Consider the following 23,132-nt stretch of genomic DNA (forward strand, 5'->3'; position numbering starts at 1 on the left):
TTTTAAATATTAATTTTAAATATTAATTTATTTTTGTTATTTAATTAAGTTATTTTATTTTATTAAATAGCGAAATTTTAAATCTTTTAAATTATTGATAAATTTTTATTTTAAATTTTAATATGAAATTGATTTTTATTAAAATTTCAGAGCTAGGTATTGCGATTTAAAATATGAGTTTCTATCACGGATCGCAGCACGTCATATGGGCCCAGAAACAGCATTAAGCTTTCTCGAAGGTTTCGACGTGGTATAACCGAATCTGAATCAAAACAATATCGGCAACTCAAGTTTTTGAGATATTCGAACCTTAAAGTGCAAAAACACATTTAAGGGTCTGGCAAAGTTGACATAGTCATAAACATATTTTTACTTATCCATATCAATTGGCATCGGTTATTGGTGACTTAACCTAAAATATGTGACGATTTTATCCAAACCAGAAAATAAAATATCCAAAAAGTTAATGAATTCACCAAATGAAATATATATAGGCTATGGATATGGCGAAAAACCAAAAACCAAGTGGCTGGTATTGTATGGTTATACGAGTAGTTGGGGCGATATGGTATGACCTACTACATTGATTTCCATAAGGCTGGTTGGATCAGTTGTTTTATATGGATATGGTTATGTCAACTTTGCCTTACTTTTAAGTTAGATACCTTTGAGGTCATGCTACTTCTATATTTTTATTTAAGATAATTTTTCCTTCTGAAAGCATCGTTCCTACTCTTCAAAATCGAGCTTCTAAAAAATCTTTTTTTGCTTTTGAGAAATCGGGTATTGAACTTATTAAGTTTGGCAAGCTCGTCAATGAGTTTCAATTTTTATCAAAAGCCATAAAAAATCTTTGCAGACTAAATTTTGGGACAATCCCGGGATCCCGAAATTAAACTTTCAGATCCAAAAAATCCCGGTAGACAAAAAATTCAAAAAACCATCATCCCTAGAAGGCACGCATGGTCAAGCTTAACTATAACATACATCTATGTAAACAGATATGAGTTTAAAAATATTTATAAGCAAATAACTTTCGAACGGCTCTGTGCAAAAACTCCTATCTACTACTTTTTTTACTACTTTCCTTATACATATTAGTTTCGTTTAATGTTTTCAATACAAAACAAGGAAGGACGGGACTGTCTTCGGCTGTGCCGAAGACTTCATACATTTCATGAATGGGGCTGAACAATAATCTTATCCCATTCGTAATCTCCAAATAATGCGCTGTATAAAATAGGAAATATATAGTGAACAGATGTACATACATAAACGATTTTTAGATAAATATAAAAAAAAGGCAAAAAAGCCCCTTATCTGAACGATCGGTTGTATGAGATATATATTATATATAGCTCCGATCGAAGTGGTTTTTTCATGAAATCTTCTATGATATATTGGAATAATTATCACCAAGTTTAACGTTTTTATATTGGAAATTAAGGGAGAAATTGCCAAAAAAATTTCTATCTGAACGATCGGTTGTATGGGATATATACTATATATAGCTCCGATCAAAGTGATTTTTTCAGGATATCTTCTATGATACATTAGAATATATATCACCGAGTTTCACGTTTATACTTTCTAAATTAAGGGAGAAATGGCCAAAAATCTTTCTATTTGAACGATCGGTTGTATGGGATATATATTATATATAGCTCCGATCGAAATGATTTTTTCATGAAATCTTCTATGATATATAAGAATAAATATCACCAAGTTTAACGTTTTTATATTGGAAATTAAGGGAGAAATTGCCAAAAATCTTTCTATCTGAACGATCGGTTGTATGGGATATATACTATATATAGCTCCGATCAAAGTGATTTTTTCAGGATATCTTCTAAGATATAGTAGAATATATATTACCGAGTTTCACGTTTATACTTTCTAAATTGCGGCAGGAATGACCAAAGTCGTCTTATCTGAACGATTCGTTGTATGGGAGTTATATGATATAGTGGTCCGATCCTACCGGATCCGACGAATGTCTAATATAATACAAAAATACATCCTTGTGCCAAATTTCATTGAGATATCACACAATTTGAGGGACTAGTTTGCGTTCAAACAGACAGACGGACGGACAGACGGACATGGCTATATCAATTCAGTTCGTCGCCCTGATCAATTCGGTATACTTAATGGTGAGTCTATCTACTATATTTCTCAACGTTACAAACATCGGACCAAAGTTAATATACCATTTCATGTTCATGAAAGGTATAATTAGGGAATATTGCAATCCATTTTTGAGTAACTTCCGGCGAGCTGCAGTCTTGGCTTGCTCTCGAGTTTTAAGGAGGTTCCCAATAACCCAGAGAACTGAAACTTTGAACTAAAATGAGACAGGGACAGATATATTTAGAAATCCCCTTTAGAACATGTGGAATCTTGCAACCTATTTTTGAGTAACTTCCCATAAAGATAAGAAGATACTTCATGATTGAAACAAATTTTCGCTAGGTAATCCAGGGATCGTGAAAATTTAAAAAAATCCACTGAGTTTTATGGAACTCCTCCATAACTCAGAGATCTGAAGCTTTGCACGAAGCTTTGGGCACTAGTAAGTGGTAATATTTAGAACAATAGAGTTTTCTAGATATGACAGGGAGGAGATATTTAGAAAGTCCATTTAGAGCAAGTGGTATCTTGCTACCGTTTTTTGAGTAACTTCTTATTGAGCTAGATTCTTGAAATTAAGAACATACTTCAGAACCCCATGACAATGCAACGAGAGAGAAAAGATTTTCCGATACGTGTGCCAGGAATCGTGAAAATTCAAAAATCTTCCGAATTTGGAAGCTTTGTTTCGAGTTTTAAGGAACTTCCCAATTACCCAGAGAACTGAGGTTTTTAACAAAGCCTCAGACTCCATTAAGTTTTTTTACTTAAGATAAACGATTTTTTTGATATGGCAGGGATCGATGTAGTTATTTAGAGAAAATCCATTTAAATAAATAAATAGAACAAAACATGACCTAGTTAGCGAAGCCTTTGGGCTTTTATTATTATTATATTTTTTGTTTTTGCCACGGACATAATCATAAATCTTCTAGAGAACTTTTCTATCGACACTTCAAGTGTCATCCGTATGCGGCAGCCCTTCATCGTCTCCAATTGGACCATAATTTATGTGATATTTTTGGTCTTTTTATTAGCGGTTGAATGGGTGAGAGGGGAAAAAACAGTAAATATGTTTATAGGGACCACCTAATGTAAATGCATAGCCCATTTTTTTAAATCTTCTTTTATTATCACGTCTTAATATAAAGCCGACTTTTACAATGGCAATCTATCTTTTAAACTCCGACTTAGCTTCTAATGAACGGTTAAACTTTACATTTTTGAAAAAAAAAAAAACAATTCAAAATGACAACATCACTACAAGAAACGCTGATAGTTTTACTAATACACTCACACTTGTAATTGACAATGCTGATCCTGCGATGACGTAAACATTGATACTCAAATTTATGTATGTTCCTTTGTTCGCTCACGCATGTCCGCATGTTCCTAACGACAGCCTATAATCATGAAAAAGGACTCAAACTGGGAAGGCTTCGGACACTTGGTACAGAACAAAAGAACATACAGCAGATACCATAATGCATGTGAGACAGATACATAATTCTCAACGGAATTTTATGTATGCGAGAACAGATTATCCGATTTAATCATGTTGTCACTACTGACTGTCATATGACAATCAAATGATTATCACGGTTGTTTTGTTATTTTTTAAATTCCGCCATTTTCAACCGACGAAAACCATATAAAAAATAAGTTTAAAAAATAAAAAAGAGAGCATTTCAAAGCTCCATGCTAAAAGAAAAAAAAAATCGAAAATAATATTAAAAAATACCAAAAGCTGTCGGAATGTATGGGGCGCACTCAAAAAATTGATACGCGACAAATAATAGTAGTTAGTGGTGATTCATTTTTAAATGTGTTTCCGCATGAGGAAAGCGCTCTTCTGTTGTTTTGTTATTTTCTGAATTTAAATTGAACATTTTGAACTCGAATTCTTATAAAACTATTTTCTTTAAACAAATAAGAAACACGTATGCTTTTATCACGTACAAAATTAAAAACGTAATGAAATAAAGTAAATAAAAAGCAAAAAGCATTGTTTCATTTATGGCGGAATATAACAATGGGCATTTATGATAGTATAACAGTCAAACCTGATATCTACAGTAAACTATCATTTATGACACTTTTTGATAGTTAGAGTGTCAGCACTGATCCATGAAAAGGAATGAGAGTGAGCAGTGCGGCTATATACTTAATCAGTAGGCCATGTTGGTGTATAAGAAGGAGACAAAAACTCACACGTACACAGTTGTTTACATCACATTTGCGCAAGTCCCCTTAAAGCTGGAGACATTGGTGCTTTATCGGTAACCGTATCGGTAACCTAATAACAGCTGATTCGACCAATCTTATGAGAATCAATGCAATCGATTATTGGTGCCGCTAAGGTCGTTACCGTATCGTAGTCAACCAATTGGGTTTTGGTTTACCGTCGTAACGATAAACAGCTGATTACGTTAGGGATACGGATACAGCGATACGACATACGGCACCAATAATTCCAGCTTAAAGCTGGAGACATTGGTGCTTTATCGGTAACCGTATCGGTAACCTTATAACAGCTGATTCGACCAATCTTATGAGAATCAATGCAATCGATTATTGGTGCTGCTAAAGTCGTAACCGTATCGTAGCCAACCAATTAGGTTTTGGTTTACCGTCGTAACGATAAACAGCTGATTACGTTAGGGATACGGATACAGCGATACGACATACGGCACCAATGACTCCAGCTTAAGTTTGTGATAGAAAGTTTGTATGAGGCGCTGATCGTTAGGTTGACATTGCTGACAATCAGATGATAGTCATATGATAGTCAGTGTTCTTGTAGGGATATTGGCGTGGAATTAATGTCTAGTTTTTCAGTGCTGGTAATGTGTATTAGAGCTTGAAGGCAGGGTCGCTTTGTCCTATAACATAAAATTTTGCTGCTCGCCCCAGTTTAAGTGGCCGAAGTGGCAGGGTTAAACTGGAGTAAAACCTCGCACTGAAAATCTGAGCATAAAGGGCCAATTAATGGTGACTTATAACCATCAAACCATAACCAGATAAAAGAGCTGATCGAACCTACCTTATGGAAATAATCTATTAATGGTGCCATACCATAACGCTAACACCATAACCATATCATAGCCAACGAATTGGGTTTTGGTGTCTCGCCATATCCATAACCTAAAAATATTTGAGTTGGTGAATTTAATATCTTTTTGTAGATTTTATTCATTGTTTTCGATACGTTATGACTAAGAGACTTATTTTTTGTGGAATATGTTTGTAATTTTTTGCGTTTTCTTCATTTTTATGACATTTTACGATTTTTAGGTAAGGCACCATTAATCGATCACATTGGGGATGGTTATGGATATGGGTATGGTTACGACTATGGTGTTAGGGTTAAGGAAGTTTAATTAGCCCTTAAGTCTTAGAAGATTTTTAATACGCTATTCCAACGGAGTATACTTTCGTCGAGCCAACATAAATGAATTATTGACCCCTTATAGTTGGCAGAGGGGGAGAGATGAGCCCGAAATGTTTATTTAGCGCAAAGTATGGCAGTTTTTTTTTAGATCAATTAAAATTGTATTTAAGTATTAGGTGAACCGAAACTAACTAGACTAATTGTCGAATACAGAACGGCTTTTCGAAGGAAAAAATTAGAAAACATTATAATTTGTCCAACTTGTGGAAAAATTTTACATTACAAATTGTATAATTACAGTGCTGAGTGAAAGAATACAAGTTAAAATAATATAAAGCAACAATAAAAACAAAACCATATGCACGTAAATAGTTGAAGGGAATGTGTAATAAAATACATACGACAAAGCAAGAAATGTTAAATGAAGGAAAAAAACTTAAAAACTAAAAGTAAAAAGGAAATACGAACGCAACGAGCAGAAAGTCAAAGCAAGAAACGAGTAGCAAAGTAGTGCCAAGAAAACCTAAAATGAAAAACTAAAAGAAAATTCAAGTGAAAATCCACCTAAACACATTGCTTTGCCTGACTGCCTGGCTGTCTACTTCTTTACATATGTACATACATACATACGACATACATAGTTGCTGCTTATACGCCTGGCCGGCCGGACGACTCCGACTCAGCTACGACGCATCAGTCTAGTGGAAATAGCGTTAGCAGCTGGGCACAGCACAAGTAACGCGCCGTAATGCTGAAACACGCCGAAACTAAGCAAATTTTCATTTTAAAGCAAAAAGTGTCGAAAGAAAATTCATAATTTTTTATATGTAAATGTATAAAAGAAAATTAACACCAAAAAAGAAAACAAGAACCCAAACCTAATCCAGTTATAGAGCATGAGAAAAGCAAAAGAAAATTGAGCGTAAATAGATAGAGCAGGAGGCATAGTGGATAAAAATAAGAAATATCTGCACAAGAAAGTGCAATTGAATATTTTTTTGTGTAGTCAAAGTGTGCACGCTCTCAAACCAAACGTCAAATGACAACGCGCTACGCCCAGGCGGGACAAAGGAATAAAATAAAGAAAAATATTTAACTTATACATACACATGCTACCTATTTATGTACATATGCGGTTAATTTAAAAAATAAAAACAAAATAATAATACGTCGTATGGGGTATTCATAATTGTATTAGAGTTTGTATGGATGTATATAGGGTAAGTGTGCCAATGAGCGGATACCATGGAATGAATAATTTTGTAAGTTCAAATTCATATGTTTGTATAGTTATCTTAATAAAAAAAACAAACAAAGATTTACTAGTAAATGGAAAAAATGCTCGAAAATGTCGTAATACAGGGGCGGAAATGTTTGGTTATCTCACTGATAGCTTTCAGATCATAAGAAAAAGAAATTGAAAATTTGAAGTTTGACAATTGTACCATATACAGATGGTATTAGCGATATGTTTTTATAATAGAAAATTTAAAATATATGTATATGTATTTTCGCCCCTGAGGAAGCTAAGGTGCTTAGCGAAACGTTGGGACGTAATAGTGGAGTTTTACTTGCACTAAAAGCAACATTATGGTCAAGAAAAGCCTATCATAACACAAAGAAATTTTTTTATTTAAAAATATATACATATATAGGTGTACATCATAAACAAATCAGCCAAGATCCCGTATTCCGGAATTGTTGTATTTGTAATCGAATTTGAAAAAAAAGTTTGATAACGTAGCGCTTTTGAAATTTTTCGATTTATTACATTTCTCTCATATTTCGCTACCAGTGTTCGGAGTATTTAAAACTGTTACCTGAGTAAACGACTACGGTGGAGTAAAAATAAAATTTTCGGAGTATATATTTTTTTTTTTCCTTTTTGAAAGCGGGCGAACAAACAACATCAAATTGATTTGGTGGCTTGCCAATTCCTTCGATTGTGTTTTCGTCATGAAAAGTTTCTCAGCAAAAAAGTTATCTGCCTTATCAAATGCACATGGAGTCGGCCTAAATCGTGTAGGATTACCAAATAATGCTCCCATTAGCACACAACATTCTGGAAGAAAAGCGGGCTCTATCCCCCCGGATATTTATTATTATTTTCGGTTTATCATACATTTTTCATACTCTTTTAATGACAGAAGTTTTCAAGACCGCGGCAGATTACTGTAGGAACGAAAATGGCAACCTGGTAACTGACGTACAGAGTGTGGGGGAGGACGGATCCGATTACCCGATTGCCGATGATGAAAAACACGCTCCGGTATCGAACTTTGGCCAAGTGAGAATGCCAATATTACGGCGAAAAAATCACAAGTTGCCAAGTAATGACGGGATACCCGCCGGGCTGTTCAAATATGGAGGCGAAGAGTTGGTATAAGATAAAGAAGAAAAAAAATTGGGTCTTGCAGTAAATGTGGACAAGATGAAGTACTTGATGTCATCGTGGCTTTGTAGCCTCGTCACCGTTGACGGATATAAATTGGAGACTGTGAAGGATTTTGTCTATTTGGGAAGCAGCATTAAAAGCAAAAACAATGTCGGCCTAGAAATCAAACGGAGAATAACTCTTGCCAACAAGTGCTTCCTTAAGCAATTGAAAAGTAAAGTCCTGTCTCGACGAACAAAATTCTCGTTCTACAAGTCACTCATCATAACTGTCCTGATGTATGGCTCAGAATCATGGAAGGTGTCGAGAGAAGATGATATGGCTCTTGGAGTATTCGATAGAAAAGTTCTCCGGAGGATTTATAGTCCTATCCGTGATGTCGACGGCGAGTATCGAAGGAGGTGTAATGATGAGCTATATGAGCTTTTCGCAGATATGACTATAGTGCAGCGAATAAAAACAGAAAGCTTCGCTAGCTAGGTCATGTTATGCGGATGAACGGATACGCTCCAACAGTTTGTAAACAGAGGAAAGAGAAGACCTTCACTGAGTTTGAAGAAACAGTTGGAGGAAGCTTTGACCTCGCTTGGTACTCGCAATTGGCGACTGTTATCGCAAAACAGGGTTAGCTGACCTCACTGACTCAACGTACTTCATTTTTATATAAAACTTCAAGAAGAGCAGTATGTTGAATTTAGGCAGGATTTACAGATCGCGTCCGGACACATTTTTTGCTTGCATTTTACTCCTTCTATTCTGATTCCATACGAAAAATGTGAACAAACATGTCTTAAGACTCGAACATGTCTTAAGACACGAACAATCATTCCGTCCAATCGTCACTTGTAAACAACCAGCTTTTCATACGTACATAAGCTTTGAAAACCTCAACCAAAAGATATTAGGTAGTAATACTATTTAGTTTTCAACTCGACCCAAATAAATCGTTAAGATAAAAAGTGTAGTAGGAGGTAAGAGCGGAGCAAAATACTCCGATTGGAATAAAGTCTGAACACTGCGTCAGCAATAAAACATGTTGTCAAAAGCGTGACGTCACGCCGAGAAATCCGATTGAGAACTTGTGAAGTGACTTTAGGAGAAGATTGGCGTCCTTTTCATTTCACAACAAGCGAGTTATTTTGGCAGAAGACGAAGGATTGGAATGGGATAGCACTCCATTGGAAACATGCGAAAAATTATTTTAAGCCATGCCCAATAGAATAGGCAAAGTTATACTAAACGTGGAGGAAATAACGGTGATTAAGAAAACAGTGGAGTAAGGAATTATAATTCAATGGTGTTCTTTGATTTCTAAGAAAAGTCTCATACACCTATTATTTTTACCAATGAAATTTTTTTTTATTATGATACTTGTAAATGGATGAATTGTAATCGATTTCATATATTTAGTGTAAGTTACTAAAGTGATTAATATTACCACACAAAATTTGTTTTGATTTGCAAAATCTTGTAATGATAGAGAACCAAAGCTATGTACACCTATTATTTTGTCCATAAGTGTATTTTCTTATTCTACTATTTATTATGCTTACGAAATTTCGCTTCATTAGAATTCATTGGAAGAATTTAGACTACCACAATTAAGGGATGTGGCCAACCTTTTCAACTGGGAGGTGACAGACCGCCACGAAATTTCGCTCAAAATACGTTCTGCATGCTTCAATTGAAACGTGCAAGTATTTCTTGGGTATTTCTATGCCCCGGAGTGACTCTTGATCAGTCGGTTCAATGTACCGGAGCAACTGCGGGTTTTTGCCCGACCAAGGCGTGTCATTTCAGTGTAGACACGTTTGTTGCGTCCCTCCCTCCACAAATTGTCATTCTTCGAGCAGACCGCAGCAGCCGGACTGCTTCATACTCTCTTGCTACGGAATGGTGTTGAACCTAGCCCCAGACTTGTGAAGTGGTTTTGCGTTGTTTGCCAAAACGAATTTATTTAGAACGTTCACATTCTTTTCGGTGTGGCACGTGCAAAGGATGGTTGCATCTAGCGATGTATTCTGAATGAAATCAAGGTATTCGTCGACCCAGTAATTCCGAAAAAGCACAATGACAAAATATGTGTTGGCTGAGTAGCGCAGTATCTAAATACGACTCTAGTTTCAGATTTGACTTTGCGAAGGCTAATTTTAGCAAACTTAATCAAACTTTATCTACAGTGGCTTGGCCCAAATACGGTGGAGATATTGACCAAAATGTTTCTGACTTTTATACCATCATTTACGGTATTTTGGAAAAACACGTACCTAAGCGAAAACGTGTGTCTACCGAACCAGTCCAAATATGGTTCACTAAAGAGCTGAGGTCCTTAAAAACCAGAAAATCGCACTTCTTCAAATTATTCAAAAGGTCCGGCTCTCACTCTAATTACTTGCACTCTATCTTGTACTCTATTTTGGGTTATAAATATTAAAAAGTGCTATAATACATACATCTGCGAGATAAAAAGGGAAATAACTTGCAATCCGAAAGCGTTCTACGGTTTCGTGAACTCTAAACGAAGGGTTAAAGGGTTTCCGTCTACTTTAAAATACCAGGAAGATTTGTCTAGCGACGACCAAGATATTGCTAATTTCTTTGCAAATCCAACTATTCCGCTGAACTTAGCTCATTTTCAAATGAATATCCATTTCAACTTAACTCACTTAACACAGTTAATATTCCAGCAATATCTCCTCATGAAGTTTTTTCATATTTAATGTCTTTGAAGAAATCTTACAAGTACGGTCCTGATTTAATTCCCACTTGCTTTCTTAAAAAATGCGCTGAACACATTTATCAGCCCCTAACTGATTTATTCAATCTGTCCCTAAAACGTGGAATTTTTCCTTCTGCTTGGAAGGAATCTTTTCTCATACCCCTCCACAAAAGTGGCAGTAGGTCGTATGTAGAAAACTATCGAGGAATTGTAAAGTTGTCGGCCATCCCAAAGTTGTTTGAAGCTATAGTTATCAACCAGCTAACTTTTTCCATTTCTACTTCGATTGCAGAACAGCAAATTGGATTCTGTAAAGGCAAATCTACCATTGCTAATCTACTTGAATTCACAACTCATGTTTCTAATGGATTTAGAGAAAATCTTCACACTGATGTTATTTATACTGATTTCAGTAAAGCATTTGACAAAATATCCCACTCCTTACTTATCTACAAGCTTAATCGGCTTGGCTTCCAACCTGGTCTCACCCAGTGGATCTCGTCGTATCTCTGCGGTTGAACGCAAAAAATTATTTTTAAAAATACTCTTTCTAATGTCATTGATGTTCCCTTTGGCGTCCGACAGCGCAGTCATCTAGGTCCAATTCTGTTCTTGCTATTTATTAATGATATTTGTACCACAATAAAATATTCCAAAATCTGAATGTATGCCGATGATGTAAAACTTTTTAGGTCTTATGTGTCTATCGAAGAACGTCCCTTGCTTCAAGCGGATTTAAACTGCCTAGTTACCTGGTGCAACGTGAATTCAATGCCGCTTAACCTCAATAAATGTAAATTAATGTCCCTCTCTCGGAGATCTTTACCAGCAGCCTCTTATGTAATTAATATTTTGTTGACTTGGGAGTCACGATAGATACTAAACTTAGTTTCAACCTTCATATTAATAAAATAAATAAATGTAAGGCGCGATAACCTCCGAAGGGATCTAAGGCCGAGCTTCTCTTCCAATTTGCGTCGTGCTCCTCTTGATTTTTTCCCTACAAATTGGCCGGACGGGACCTACATGTTTTATGCCGACTCCGAACGGCATCTGCAAGGCAGATGAGTTTTCACTGAGAGCTTTTCATGGCAGAAATACAATCGGAGCGCTTGCCAGACACTGCCGAGGGGCGACCCCGCTTAGAAAAATTTTCTTCTAATTGAAAAATCTTATTTCTAAAATTTTGATGTTGCTTTGCCCGGGAGTTGAACCCAGGGCATACGGTGTGATAGGCGGAGCACGCTACCATCACACCACGGTGGCCGCCAACGCGGTACTGTCAATAAGGATAGAGGTGTTCGTTCATTCGTGAAACGGTGGTCCAAAGAATTTAGTGACCCTTATGTAACTAAAACACTTTTCACCACTTTAGTTAGACCGATAATAGAATACGGATCAATAGTCTGGAATCCTAAATATCGAGTTCATGCAGATAGAATTGAATCTGTACAAAAGCAATTTCTACTTTTCTCTTTAAGAAATTCTCAGTGGTACTCTGCGTATAATCTTCCCCCTTATACTAGTCGGTTGAAGCTTATCAATCTTCCAACTCTTGCAAGTCGTAGAGAAATGCTAGGCGTAATATTTATGACTAAACTACTGAATGGATTGATTTCTAGCCCAATTCTCTTAAACGAAGGAAACTTTAACGTCCCATCACGAGTGTCAAGACATTACAAACCTCTTCTTTTGAGGCAGTGTAGAACTAATTTCGAATTAAATGAATCTTTTCGGTGTTTGTGTCATGATTTCAACACTCATTCTAGTTCATTTGATATAACGGATTCACTTTTTACCATAAAGAAAACTGTCCTATCCTATCTTAACTCGTAACAAAAAAAAACAAATAAAAAAAATAAAAATAAAAATTTTACGTACTAAAATGTTCACTTACTTAACAATATATAGTATATGCATAATTTCTAACTGTTATTTATAATCTCAGCTGATGATTTTTATTCTGTAGCTGAGCAGTTTTAGATCTCAACACTTAACAAACCTCCGCCTATCAACAACTCGGCAAAAATAAATCCGCGCGTCATGCGGATGCGCCCCTCGCGTCGGTCGGGCGGGATTTGGAGGGTATTAATCCGTTGAGTATTATTATTATTATTTGGCGATAAAGTTCTGTGTGATCAAAAAAACACGGCAGTGAAATAGAAGCGCACATAAACACAAACAGAGTGCGTCACCCATCAAACTTGCTTTTCATTGTTCACTATTATCTAGGGTACGTTAATATTAGAGGATAGATGCCTGGTAGAGTCCTGAGTTCAGCTGTGATCGTTTTCACATAGTTTTGTCTGATAATCGAACTGTAGCTCCTTTAAGTATGCTTCTCGTTTCAACTAAATCATAAAAACCGATTATTACTTGGTTCCAATGAGCCATCGACCGCCGTGGTGTGATGGTAGCGTGCTCGTTCGGAGGCGGCATAAAACAAGTAGGTCCCGTCTCGCCAATTTGTAAGAAAAATTAAAAGGAGCACGACGCAAATTGTAAGAAAAGCTCGGCCTAAAATCTCTTCGGAGGTTAACGCGCCTTACATTTACACTTGGGAAATGAAATACCATTGATATAAAGCCCTTTTTGCAAAGATATAGCTTATTTTATTCGTCCAAAACCCTTTAAAAAATCTTTATATAAAAGTGGGCGTGGTCCTTAACCGATTTCGCTAATTTTTCTTCAAAGCATTCCTTATAGTAAAGGCAACCTTTCTGCCGAATTTTATTTTGATAGGTTTAACGATTTTTGATTTATGATTAATAATATTTGTAAAATTGACTTTATCACGAGTGGGCGGTGCCACGCCCATTTAAAAATGTTTTATCAAGAGTCTCAATATCAGTCCACACGTCAAATTTCAACATTCCAGGTGTATTATTTACTAAATAAACAGATTTTTTGTTGTTTCCAAAATGTTTATATATAAAAAGTAGGCGTGGTTATCATCCGATTTCACTCATTTTCAATACCAAACTATTCTGTGTCCAGATAAGCTCGTGTACCAAATTTGGTGCATATATCTCAATATTTACTCAAGTTATCGTGTTAACGGACAGACGGACGGACGGACGGACATGGCTCAATAAAATTTTTTTTCGATACTGTTGATTTTGATATATGGAAGTCTATATCTATCTCGATCCCTTTATACCTGTACAACCAACCGTTATCCAATCAAAGTTATAATACCCTGTGTACAAGTACAGTTGCGTATAAAAGGGGTTAGCTGTAAAAAAAAAATTCAAAAAAAAAACGAAATCAACAGAGCCACCTTGTGGATCCGAAATTGATCTAGATAAATATCAGAATCACAACGTTGTTGTTGCATTTGCATGCTAAATTTTTATCGGTATATGGAGCGGGCTTCACTGTAACGCAATTTATGTGAGAAAAACTAAATCATATCAATTTTATAGATAGGGTGTAGTAATAATTAAAAATAAGCGGTATTTAGAAGGATGTAAAAAATAATATTGGACAAAATATTCTAGAATCTTTCATATATAAAGAGTTCCACACCAAAATGCATGTGTGTTTTTCCTTAATGAAAATGTTCCGCCCATCCAAACCGGAAATTTTTTCTCATTTATCTAGGAACAAGTTATGAGCCACTTATTGCACTTTGGTTTGTGTCCTCCTTATATGTATTTACTTGTAATTTCTGTCTAATAAATAAACTCTCCTTTTTTTATTTCAGAAACATCAAATAACAGTATAACAATATTTAAAAATAAATAATAATTAAACAAAAATATAAGTTAAATATGTGCTAAATAAGCTTAACTGAGAGGCAAACAAAATAATTGAGTGAGCGAGTGAGTATAGCAAAAGATGTCTACAAAATTTGAGAGCTCAAAAACTACAAAAGGCAAAAGTTAAAAAATAAAATGTAAAAGAACTGTTAGAGAAAAAAATAATAAAAAGGTTGAAAAGTAGAAAAAAAATTAAGAAAATAAAGTCTAAGAACTTCCCAAATACATAAAAGGAAGCCAATAATTTATGTGCCATTTTTTGTAACTAAATATATACATACACACATACATATGTACATATATTAGATAATATTTAAATCAGTGGAATAAGGGAAAAGTAAAGTAAAAAATACACAAATACTCATAATTAAGTGAATTAAATAATTTATTTGTTAAAAAAAATCTCTAATTATTTACGCAGCAAAAAACAAATTCTAAAAAAATTGTAAAATAAAAATAAATATTAATTAAAAACATTACAATAATTTAAAAAGTAAAACTAATAATTTAAATAAGAATACAAATAGAAATAAGAGAAACAATCTATTTTCAAAACAAAAAATCAAAATCGGGCAAACAAAAGATCGAATTATTGATTTCCTACGATGCAAAGAAGCTTTAAAATTTCAATAATTTAAACAAAAATAAATAAAAAACTAAACTCACACATAACTGTTGAAATCGTCAAGGTCGAAGAGGTATTCTTAACAGTATTATTAACACGTTAACACACACAATTTCGCCCCAACAGCTAAACACAAGAAAAAAATACAAAACACATTCTACAAACACACGTTGGTTTCAACAAAACAAAAAAAATACTCGTGTCCCCCCACAACGTCGCCGCCAACACAACAATAATAAAGAGCAACAGTAAACCAATACAAAAAAATAAAGAAAGAAAAAAATAAACAGACAAAAAAACAGGCAACAACTGTGCCACACAGCGCGCAACTACGTCACACACGCCACCACGAGATCACGAGACCAGCAACCAACAACAACGTAACGCAGGGGTGGCGAACTAAGTAAGCGGGAGAGCAAAAAAAAAAAAAAAATACACACACACACACAAATAGAAAAACATTGAAGTGTGCAGCTGTAAAAAAATGTCCTGCATATCGAGTAATTTTAGTTCGTTCTTCCTTAATTCACTCAACGATTCATCTGAGTTTGCCAAGTATTTGAGTAATGGTGAGCTAAGATTCTCGTCCTTTGAGGATTTTCAAGTGTTTGGTACGGAAGCGGCGAGTTCGGGAACGCCGCCACCAACAAATACACAACAACTGCCATCAACGCAGCAGGCAGCCTCACAGCAGCTGCAGCAACAACAACAACAACAACAACAGTATTATAATGGTGTTGGTAATGGACCAGCTAATGTTAATGTTAGCGTCAATGGGACGCCAATACAGAGTGCTGGCGGCCTCGGCGCTAGTGTCAATGGTGAGGCGTATAATAGTGTAATAGGTCAAACACAAAATTTAGCCGAAACATCAGCAAATGCTGTATTAGCAGCGACGAGCGCTGCGCAGCATACAGCAGTACAACAACAAACATTGCCACATGGCGCACATATGCAACCAACACATGTGCCACATACACATCACACTCATCATGCACCTTCGCCACATACACATCACCCTTATGCTGGTCATGCACCGTCACACACATCAACAGGCCAACTTGCTACAAATGCCTTTCATCCACATCACAATCATCATGCAACACCACACCTCGCACAAGGTTTACCAACATCAGCTGCAACCTCAAATTATCCCACAACACCACAACGTTGGCCTACATCTACTACGACTGCAAACGGCGTCAATCCAATGGTCACTGCCACACCCGGCACACCGCATACACTATCACAGTTACAAAATAGCAGCAGCAACAATCAAACGGGTACGCCTATTGCCGGTGTCGCCGCCCAGCCTAATCCAAGTGGTGCACAACATTTTGATGGTTCCTTTGAATTTCTAAAATACCTGCGTCACTCAAACGATTACAATGCGGAAGGTCAAGCCGGTGATGCGGGTGGTGGTGGCAGAGCAACACCACAACCTGCACAAACACAAACGTCGACAGCGTCTAGTTTGATTGATTTGGATAGTAGTACGGCACACAAATCTCGTTCATCGCGTAAAGCCGCTGCTTTGCTGTCTTCCGTGTCACGTGCTTCCAATAGTCTCGATGCTAACACATTGGATGTATTCGATCATGATTCGAAACACACAATTTTCGATATGCAACATGTTAATGCGACAAGCGGTTCCAACTCGAATGAATCGTCACTCGAGGTATCAAATTTAGCTTTTCCTAGTTCGCACCTGAATGCCTCCAACTCGAATACTTCTTCAGAGGGCGCTGCTACAGGCAACTCTGATTTTACAATGCTACAAAGTGGTGCAGCGGCAAGTGCACCCAAACCATTGGCTACCTTTACCATCAAAGAAAACTTCGAGGCGCATCCATCACATAAAGTGGAGGAAGGCATCTTTCAGCATATGAATAAGTTACCAGCGAAGAAAAAGGAAACTTTGAAGCAGCTTGGTGTGCGATTCACAGGACAAATGACTTGGTCGGATAAATCGATAATTGTGGACAATTTTGTTAAATTTTGTGAGGTAAGCTTGAACCAACGCTACTTATTGCTAATGTTTATACAAGACAAAGTTTATTGTTATACTAAACTTCTTTAAGAAATCTCAACATTTAGTCCTTTATGGCACAGTGTGTCGTATATGAAGTACCCTTTCAGGACAGTAACAAAATACTCCTCAGACTGTTCTAAACTCTATACAGAGTTAATGCGCAAATCAAAATGATACACTGTTTTAAATGTAGGGCTTACCCTGCAGAAAACTCAACAAACTCAGAAACAGCTTAGTGGTTGTTGTAACGATAAAGACACTCCGAAGGTTTTGGAGAAAGTAATGGATGTTTATGGTCCTTTGCCGGATATAGATCCGGCACGTTCCGGCAGCAAGCACCATTATGGTACAAGCCCGACCATCTCTGGAACGATTTAGTATGACCACGTTAAACCTTTTAGGCCAACCCGTCCTAGGTGTCGCCAGAGCCTCGCCACGGATAGGTGAGGTTGACAATTGGGTTGGAGAAGCTATAAGTTTCGCTAGCAGCACCTTAAAAGGATTGCGCTACACAACCCCATTGGGGTATTTTAATCGCCTCTTAGCGCTGGCATACCTGCCTCGGGACGCAGTGGCTACTATTTAAAGACTGTACGAACTCCAGCTCAATACCAAAGCAATGTCTCCAACTGTCAGTGTCCAATTTTGCACCGCGATGTTATTCTAAGGTATTTTCGCTTTGGTTGGCAATAATAAATGATGGTACCAAACGCCCAACCAACATGTACCATAGGTCCCCTATGAATACTGGACAAAGGTAGTCAACGAAATTCTGGAAACCTTCAGAGAAAATTCCTGCCACGATTAGTCAGCTTATAGAAACGCCATTTTTCGGCATTGAATGGTGAGGAGGGACAAGACGGGCGTGATTCAATCCCAAAAAAGCGGTGTTTATTTTGCTAACAAGAAAAACAAAAAGGTAGCCATTCAGGTGCCTTGTGGACGATAGAGATGCTTGACTCCATCGCATGATATTCGACTCAATCACGTTGGATTTTAATGGGTTTAAGGTGGTCTGGCTGTCAACGAAGATCGTTACATTAGTTTCTGGGACCGTCCTATCCTGGAGCAGTCTGATTGCACCCTTAATGGCATAGACCTCCGCCTCGAAGACACTGCACGAGTCAGGAAGCCGGTACGATTGATTTACCACCAATTGTTTTGAGTGCATTCCTGCTCCAGTTTCGTTTTCCATTTTCGAACCGCCTGTGTAGATTGTAATACCCCTACCATTGTCTAGGCCTTCCTCCCTTTCCTCACTTGATGGATATCTTATGTTCTGCAACTTGAAGTCAAGAACTGCCGGGATATCGTGAGTGTCGGACGTTAGGTCAGTTGCGATTCCGTTTACGTTCAACCCTTCCTTTCGCGGCCACGTACACTTGCATAGGCACCAAGTGAAAAATTATGTTCAACCCTTCCTGAGGTGCGCTGCTCACTTCGACTGATATGCTTGCTAGCCTTTGCACCTTCCCAACCGTATGTTGATTGCTCTTTTTCTATAACACCTTCCACAAGACAAGAGCTCCATACATAAGTATTGCTCGAATGACTGTGTTGTACATGTCATGAATGATATGCGGTGACAGCCCCTAGTTCCTGCCGAAAGCCCCTTTTCAGGTGTAGTAGAAAAAACGACACTACCAAGGGAGTCGCGATACACCCTGGGCTAACATTATTCTGGATACTGTAACAGGTTAAACTCTTACTTGCCCAAAATCGACCCTGACATACGTAATGTTTGTCCTGTGCATGCGATGTGTCCACGCATGACACGAACCATCTTTTCATTCCCTATGGTACACCCTTGTTGAAACTGCTGGTTTCCTTGGACTACCGTTAGAGGACTTTGATGGCAATTTGCCAAATGCTGCTAAAGATTTCTTTGATCTCACCTCAATGTTCCTCTTCCAGCTTAATTTGGTGTCGAGTATCATGTCAGGATGTTTGGCTTCAGACCTTTAGCCAAGGTAAGTTTAAATAGGAGATTTTTATTATTTTTCTGAACAGGATAGGTACAGTTTTTCTTCGGTTTACCCCTAGCCCGCTTTGCTCTGCCCATCGTGAAATATCGCAAAGTGCCCTATTCAGGAGCCCGCTAATCGTTGGTAGGAATTTGCCTGTGATCAGAATCTCTAAAACTTTTTTAGAATTTCATCAACTACCAGTATCCAAAGAAGAGGCGATAGCACGCCGCTCTGAGGTGTGTCTCTGATAGTCCTAAAGTTACGTTGACGACCCTACTCCTAAGCATAGAATCGAGTCTTATGTTTCATGTCACATAAGTGCCCTGTAGATGGGCTCCGTTCAAACGTTGTGAAAGCCACCTACGATGTCGAGAAAGGCAATATCCCCCCAGCGTGTTAGGGGGCTTAGAATATACCCGCTGTAGGTATGCCTGTCGTAAGAGGCGACTAAAATACCAAATTGATTCAAGGGGTTGTGCAGCGCAACCCTCTCAAGAGTGTCCTTATCGCTACAACAACAACAACAGAAAGGCAATGTACTAAGTAATTGAACAGACAATTTTAATGCAACGTTTTTATGTCATTGATCGACTTTATTTTTGCAAGAAGCGCATTGAGGACGTTGTCTATGGCTCAGGATAAAATTGATAAGTTCTGGGCCTGTACATATATTAAGTGCATTTTAATATTTGCAATATAAAGATTAATCTTTCATTTAAGTGTCAAGTCATAGACTTCTCACAATGATAATATGCGGCAATGAATTTATCGATTTTCTTTGTAATCTATATATGTACATTAGGGTGGGTATATTTGTATGGACGAAAGTTGACCGATAGCGCGCCACCGATTCTTCGATAAAAAAACTGTTCATATGTATGTATTTTTTTTTTATTTATTTATTTTTTTCAAAAAACTGTTATCTCCAACGCTTTTAGCGGACATTTTTGGGTCGGAGAGTATACATGAAAACTTTACAATCAAATGAACATTTTTTTAGTAGGTCATGAAAAAAAACCGTAAAAATCAAAGTCGAAAAAAAGTCAAAAAAATGAAATTTCGCATGGTCGAAAATTATTTTTTTGGGTATTCGTATTGGAACTTTTTTTCTTGAGCCCAAATTCTATAGACAAATCGATGGCTCGATATCGGTTAATAAATCGACCCAGTCTAATGTACATACAGCTGTGCTCAAAATCTTAGTAGTGGACATACTCAAAAAGGAATAAATTTTAAAAGTACCTGTAATCGCTTCTATAAAAAAAAATGATTAGAAAACAGTTTCAACCGCAGCACAGCGGCGTGGCAATGAGTCGACAAGTCAACCGAAATGGACCCCAACGCTCACTACAGCTTCCCATAGTTTCGTATTCGTTGTTGCCTTGTGTTGGTTTACTGCCTCTTTGACATCAACACAAAAATGTTCAATGCAGGTTCATATATAGTGACTGTGGCGGCCATTCCATGACGTTGATCTGGATTTTCTCAAACCATCTTTTTTCGACCTTGCTCGTATATGCTGGGTTCCTGTCAAGTGTTCCAAGCAAGTGGCGTTTCGTCTCTGGCATATGGCAGCATGATGTATTTGAGTTTATCAACATGCGAACGGCTAGTCATAACTTTTATAACCCAATGAATTGGGCCCGTGAGTAGCCGAGAAAAGCATGCCCATGCTTTAGATTTTTGTTGCGTGATCCCTTTCCATCATATACGACGATCTTTGACTTGTCCGACCATAAAATGTTGTGCCATTTCACCGAAGGCCAATTCAAATATTCTTTGTTAAATCACAGTCTCTTTTATACATGCATTTTAGTCAACAACGGTACATTTCTAGGACTGTGGTCACCAAAGTCGTGCGCACGTAAACGCCGACGAACAGTCTCAACGCTTGAAGCCATTTATAAGGAATCTTTGATCTCGGTAGCAGACGCAAAAGGAAACTGCTTTGAATACCTGACGACGGACTTAACTTCTTTGACCGGCATTGCTGGCTTTCCTCCACGCTTTTTGTCACTTAGCTGGTACTTGATGGTTAGGTTAGGTTAGTTTAGGTTGAACTGGTAGGTCCATGAGGACCTCATGACCAAGCCTAATTTAAAGGAATGTGACGTCAGAAGGCAGTGTCCAGTCAGATTACCCGTCATGAGTCTATGAGTCCTCTCTTTGTAGTGATAGGAGCAACTTTGTTAATCTAAGGTTGTAAGATTTACACATAATCTTCGACACTTTACAGCCCCGCGCTTGAACCCACGCCTTTCCCGCTTGGTCGATCATGTACACCACTCGCCTTCTCTTAATCTCGATGATGGTATTACGTACCATTTTTGCAGAGCAACCAATGATATTTTACACTTCCACGAAAGTTTTGCCATCAGAAATAAATTTTTTTTTATGACGGCGCGCTGCTCAGGTGTGCAGTTCTTCTTTCACGACATTACTGAATATGGAGTAATAAAAATTTGGCCATTAGCTATAGAATATCAATTAAATAGAGATAGTCGCGATAATATAAATTTTGTATACACTTTTTCTCGCACTACTAAGATTTTGACCGACTAAATAGCAGTTGAAATTTAAATTTCATGCAACAGAACCAACAGGTTAAAGGTTAAGCCTAAGAGGTGATTACATGTTTTCAAGCCGACTTCTTAGACTAAAGATTTTACAGTAGATACCGAAAAATTGTTGTGATAAAAATGCGCCATAAGCACTACTAAGATTTTGACCGCAACTGTACATATATATATATATTGGTAAATGTATCTAATTATTTATGCTGATTCCCCCCCAAACGCTTTCCTAAGTACAGTGAATTATAAGAAATAGCAAGAATGTTATTCAATAATTTAGGGATAAAGTATTTCGTATTCACATCACCTATTCCATTGGTGACTACTGTACCTGCGCCTTAATTGATGTCTTTGTGGCTTTTATACACCCTATACATACGTACACATATACGGTCATTCATAATTGCATGTGCATAGTTAATTTTAATTCAAAGTATACATGTAAATGGAATATAAGGTGGCTTTAATAAATTGTTATATACTGTAACGAATTTAGTGCAATTTGCAACCTTCTACTAACGTTCGAATCACTAAGCTGTTGAATAAATAAATCCACTATTAAAGTACTTCACAATAACACTTATACTTCGCAACTGATAGCTTGCTTAAGTCAAACTGATTGGTCGTGCCTCAAGTGTTGCTGCTTTTATACTGTTTGGTTTCCTTGTTGGCATATTTCTAGGCGTTTCTATTTCTAGAATTTACTAGTTAGTTACCAGCTATAAAATGACAAGCTATTAAATTACCAGCTATAACTACGTTTATAGCTTCTCTTATGCGCGTGTATATGTGAGTGATACTTGCACAAATAATTGCCTACTTTTGGGAGTATCTCAGATGTATGCATGTGTTTGTGCGTTGCTCTCCGCTGCTTGTATGGACATATGTATAGACATAATGATTGACTTGTTGATGTGGATACAAGTCACTGCTTAGTATTGGCTTAGAGATGATAGTATCCCTTAGCGTTGCTAATACCAGTAGGGTACTTAAGTATTAAATGGATATATTTACTTCAATGTTTATAACTTTTGTATTAGTTCATTGATTTTGTTGAATGAAAGCTTATTTTTTTTGTAATAAAACAGGGCTTAGAGAGAAAACAAAAAAATCTGCAAAAACTAACTAACTGATATACGAATACTCACACATATGTACCAGTAGGGTACTTAAGTATTAAATGGGTATATTTACATGAAAGCTTATAACTTTTGTATTAGTCCATCGATTTTGATGAATGAAAGCTTTTTTTTTTTGTAAGAAAACATAGCTTGGAGGGAAAAAAACAAATCTGCAAAAAATTATAACGTTTTCGAGATCCTTCCTCGTTTTTTTATATTTTCACAAAAAAATGGAAAAAATCCGTAATGATTGTTCGTTATCTTTGAATCCGCAGGGCCTAGTAAAAAGTATTGTATGCACAGTTTATAACTTCTTTTATTACCTTTTAAAAGCTTCAAACCGTTTTGGAATTGCTCAATTCGTTCTTGAGATATATATGATTAAGTGGACCCAATTTTTTTTTTTTTTTGTTGGAAA

The 23,132-nt window shown here is 36.8% G+C and overlaps 1 protein-coding gene across 13 annotated transcripts in view; it reads left to right on the forward strand.

Moving 5' to 3' along the window:
• Positions 1-23,132, forward strand: part of LOC137252891 (serine-rich adhesin for platelets) — a 98,067-nt gene that overhangs the window by 18,969 nt on the left and 55,966 nt on the right. For 9 of the 13 annotated variants that reach the window (XM_067789025.1, XM_067789017.1, XM_067789019.1 and 6 more), the window contains exon 2: positions 14,342-17,026. In XM_067789025.1, coding sequence (XP_067645126.1) covers positions 15,506-17,026 — 1,521 coding nt within the window. In that variant the 5' untranslated portion in view covers positions 14,342-15,505. Of the gene's footprint in view, positions 1-5,670; positions 6,784-14,341; positions 17,027-23,132 lie in introns of those variants that run through there. The other 4 variants (XM_067789014.1, XM_067789027.1, XM_067789015.1 and 1 more) reach the window with 3 other exon arrangements.

The sequence above is a fragment of the Eurosta solidaginis genome, chromosome 5 (assembly GCF_040869045.1).
Source record: "Eurosta solidaginis isolate ZX-2024a chromosome 5, ASM4086904v1, whole genome shotgun sequence".
Lineage (NCBI taxonomy): Eukaryota > Metazoa > Arthropoda > Insecta > Diptera > Tephritidae > Eurosta > Eurosta solidaginis.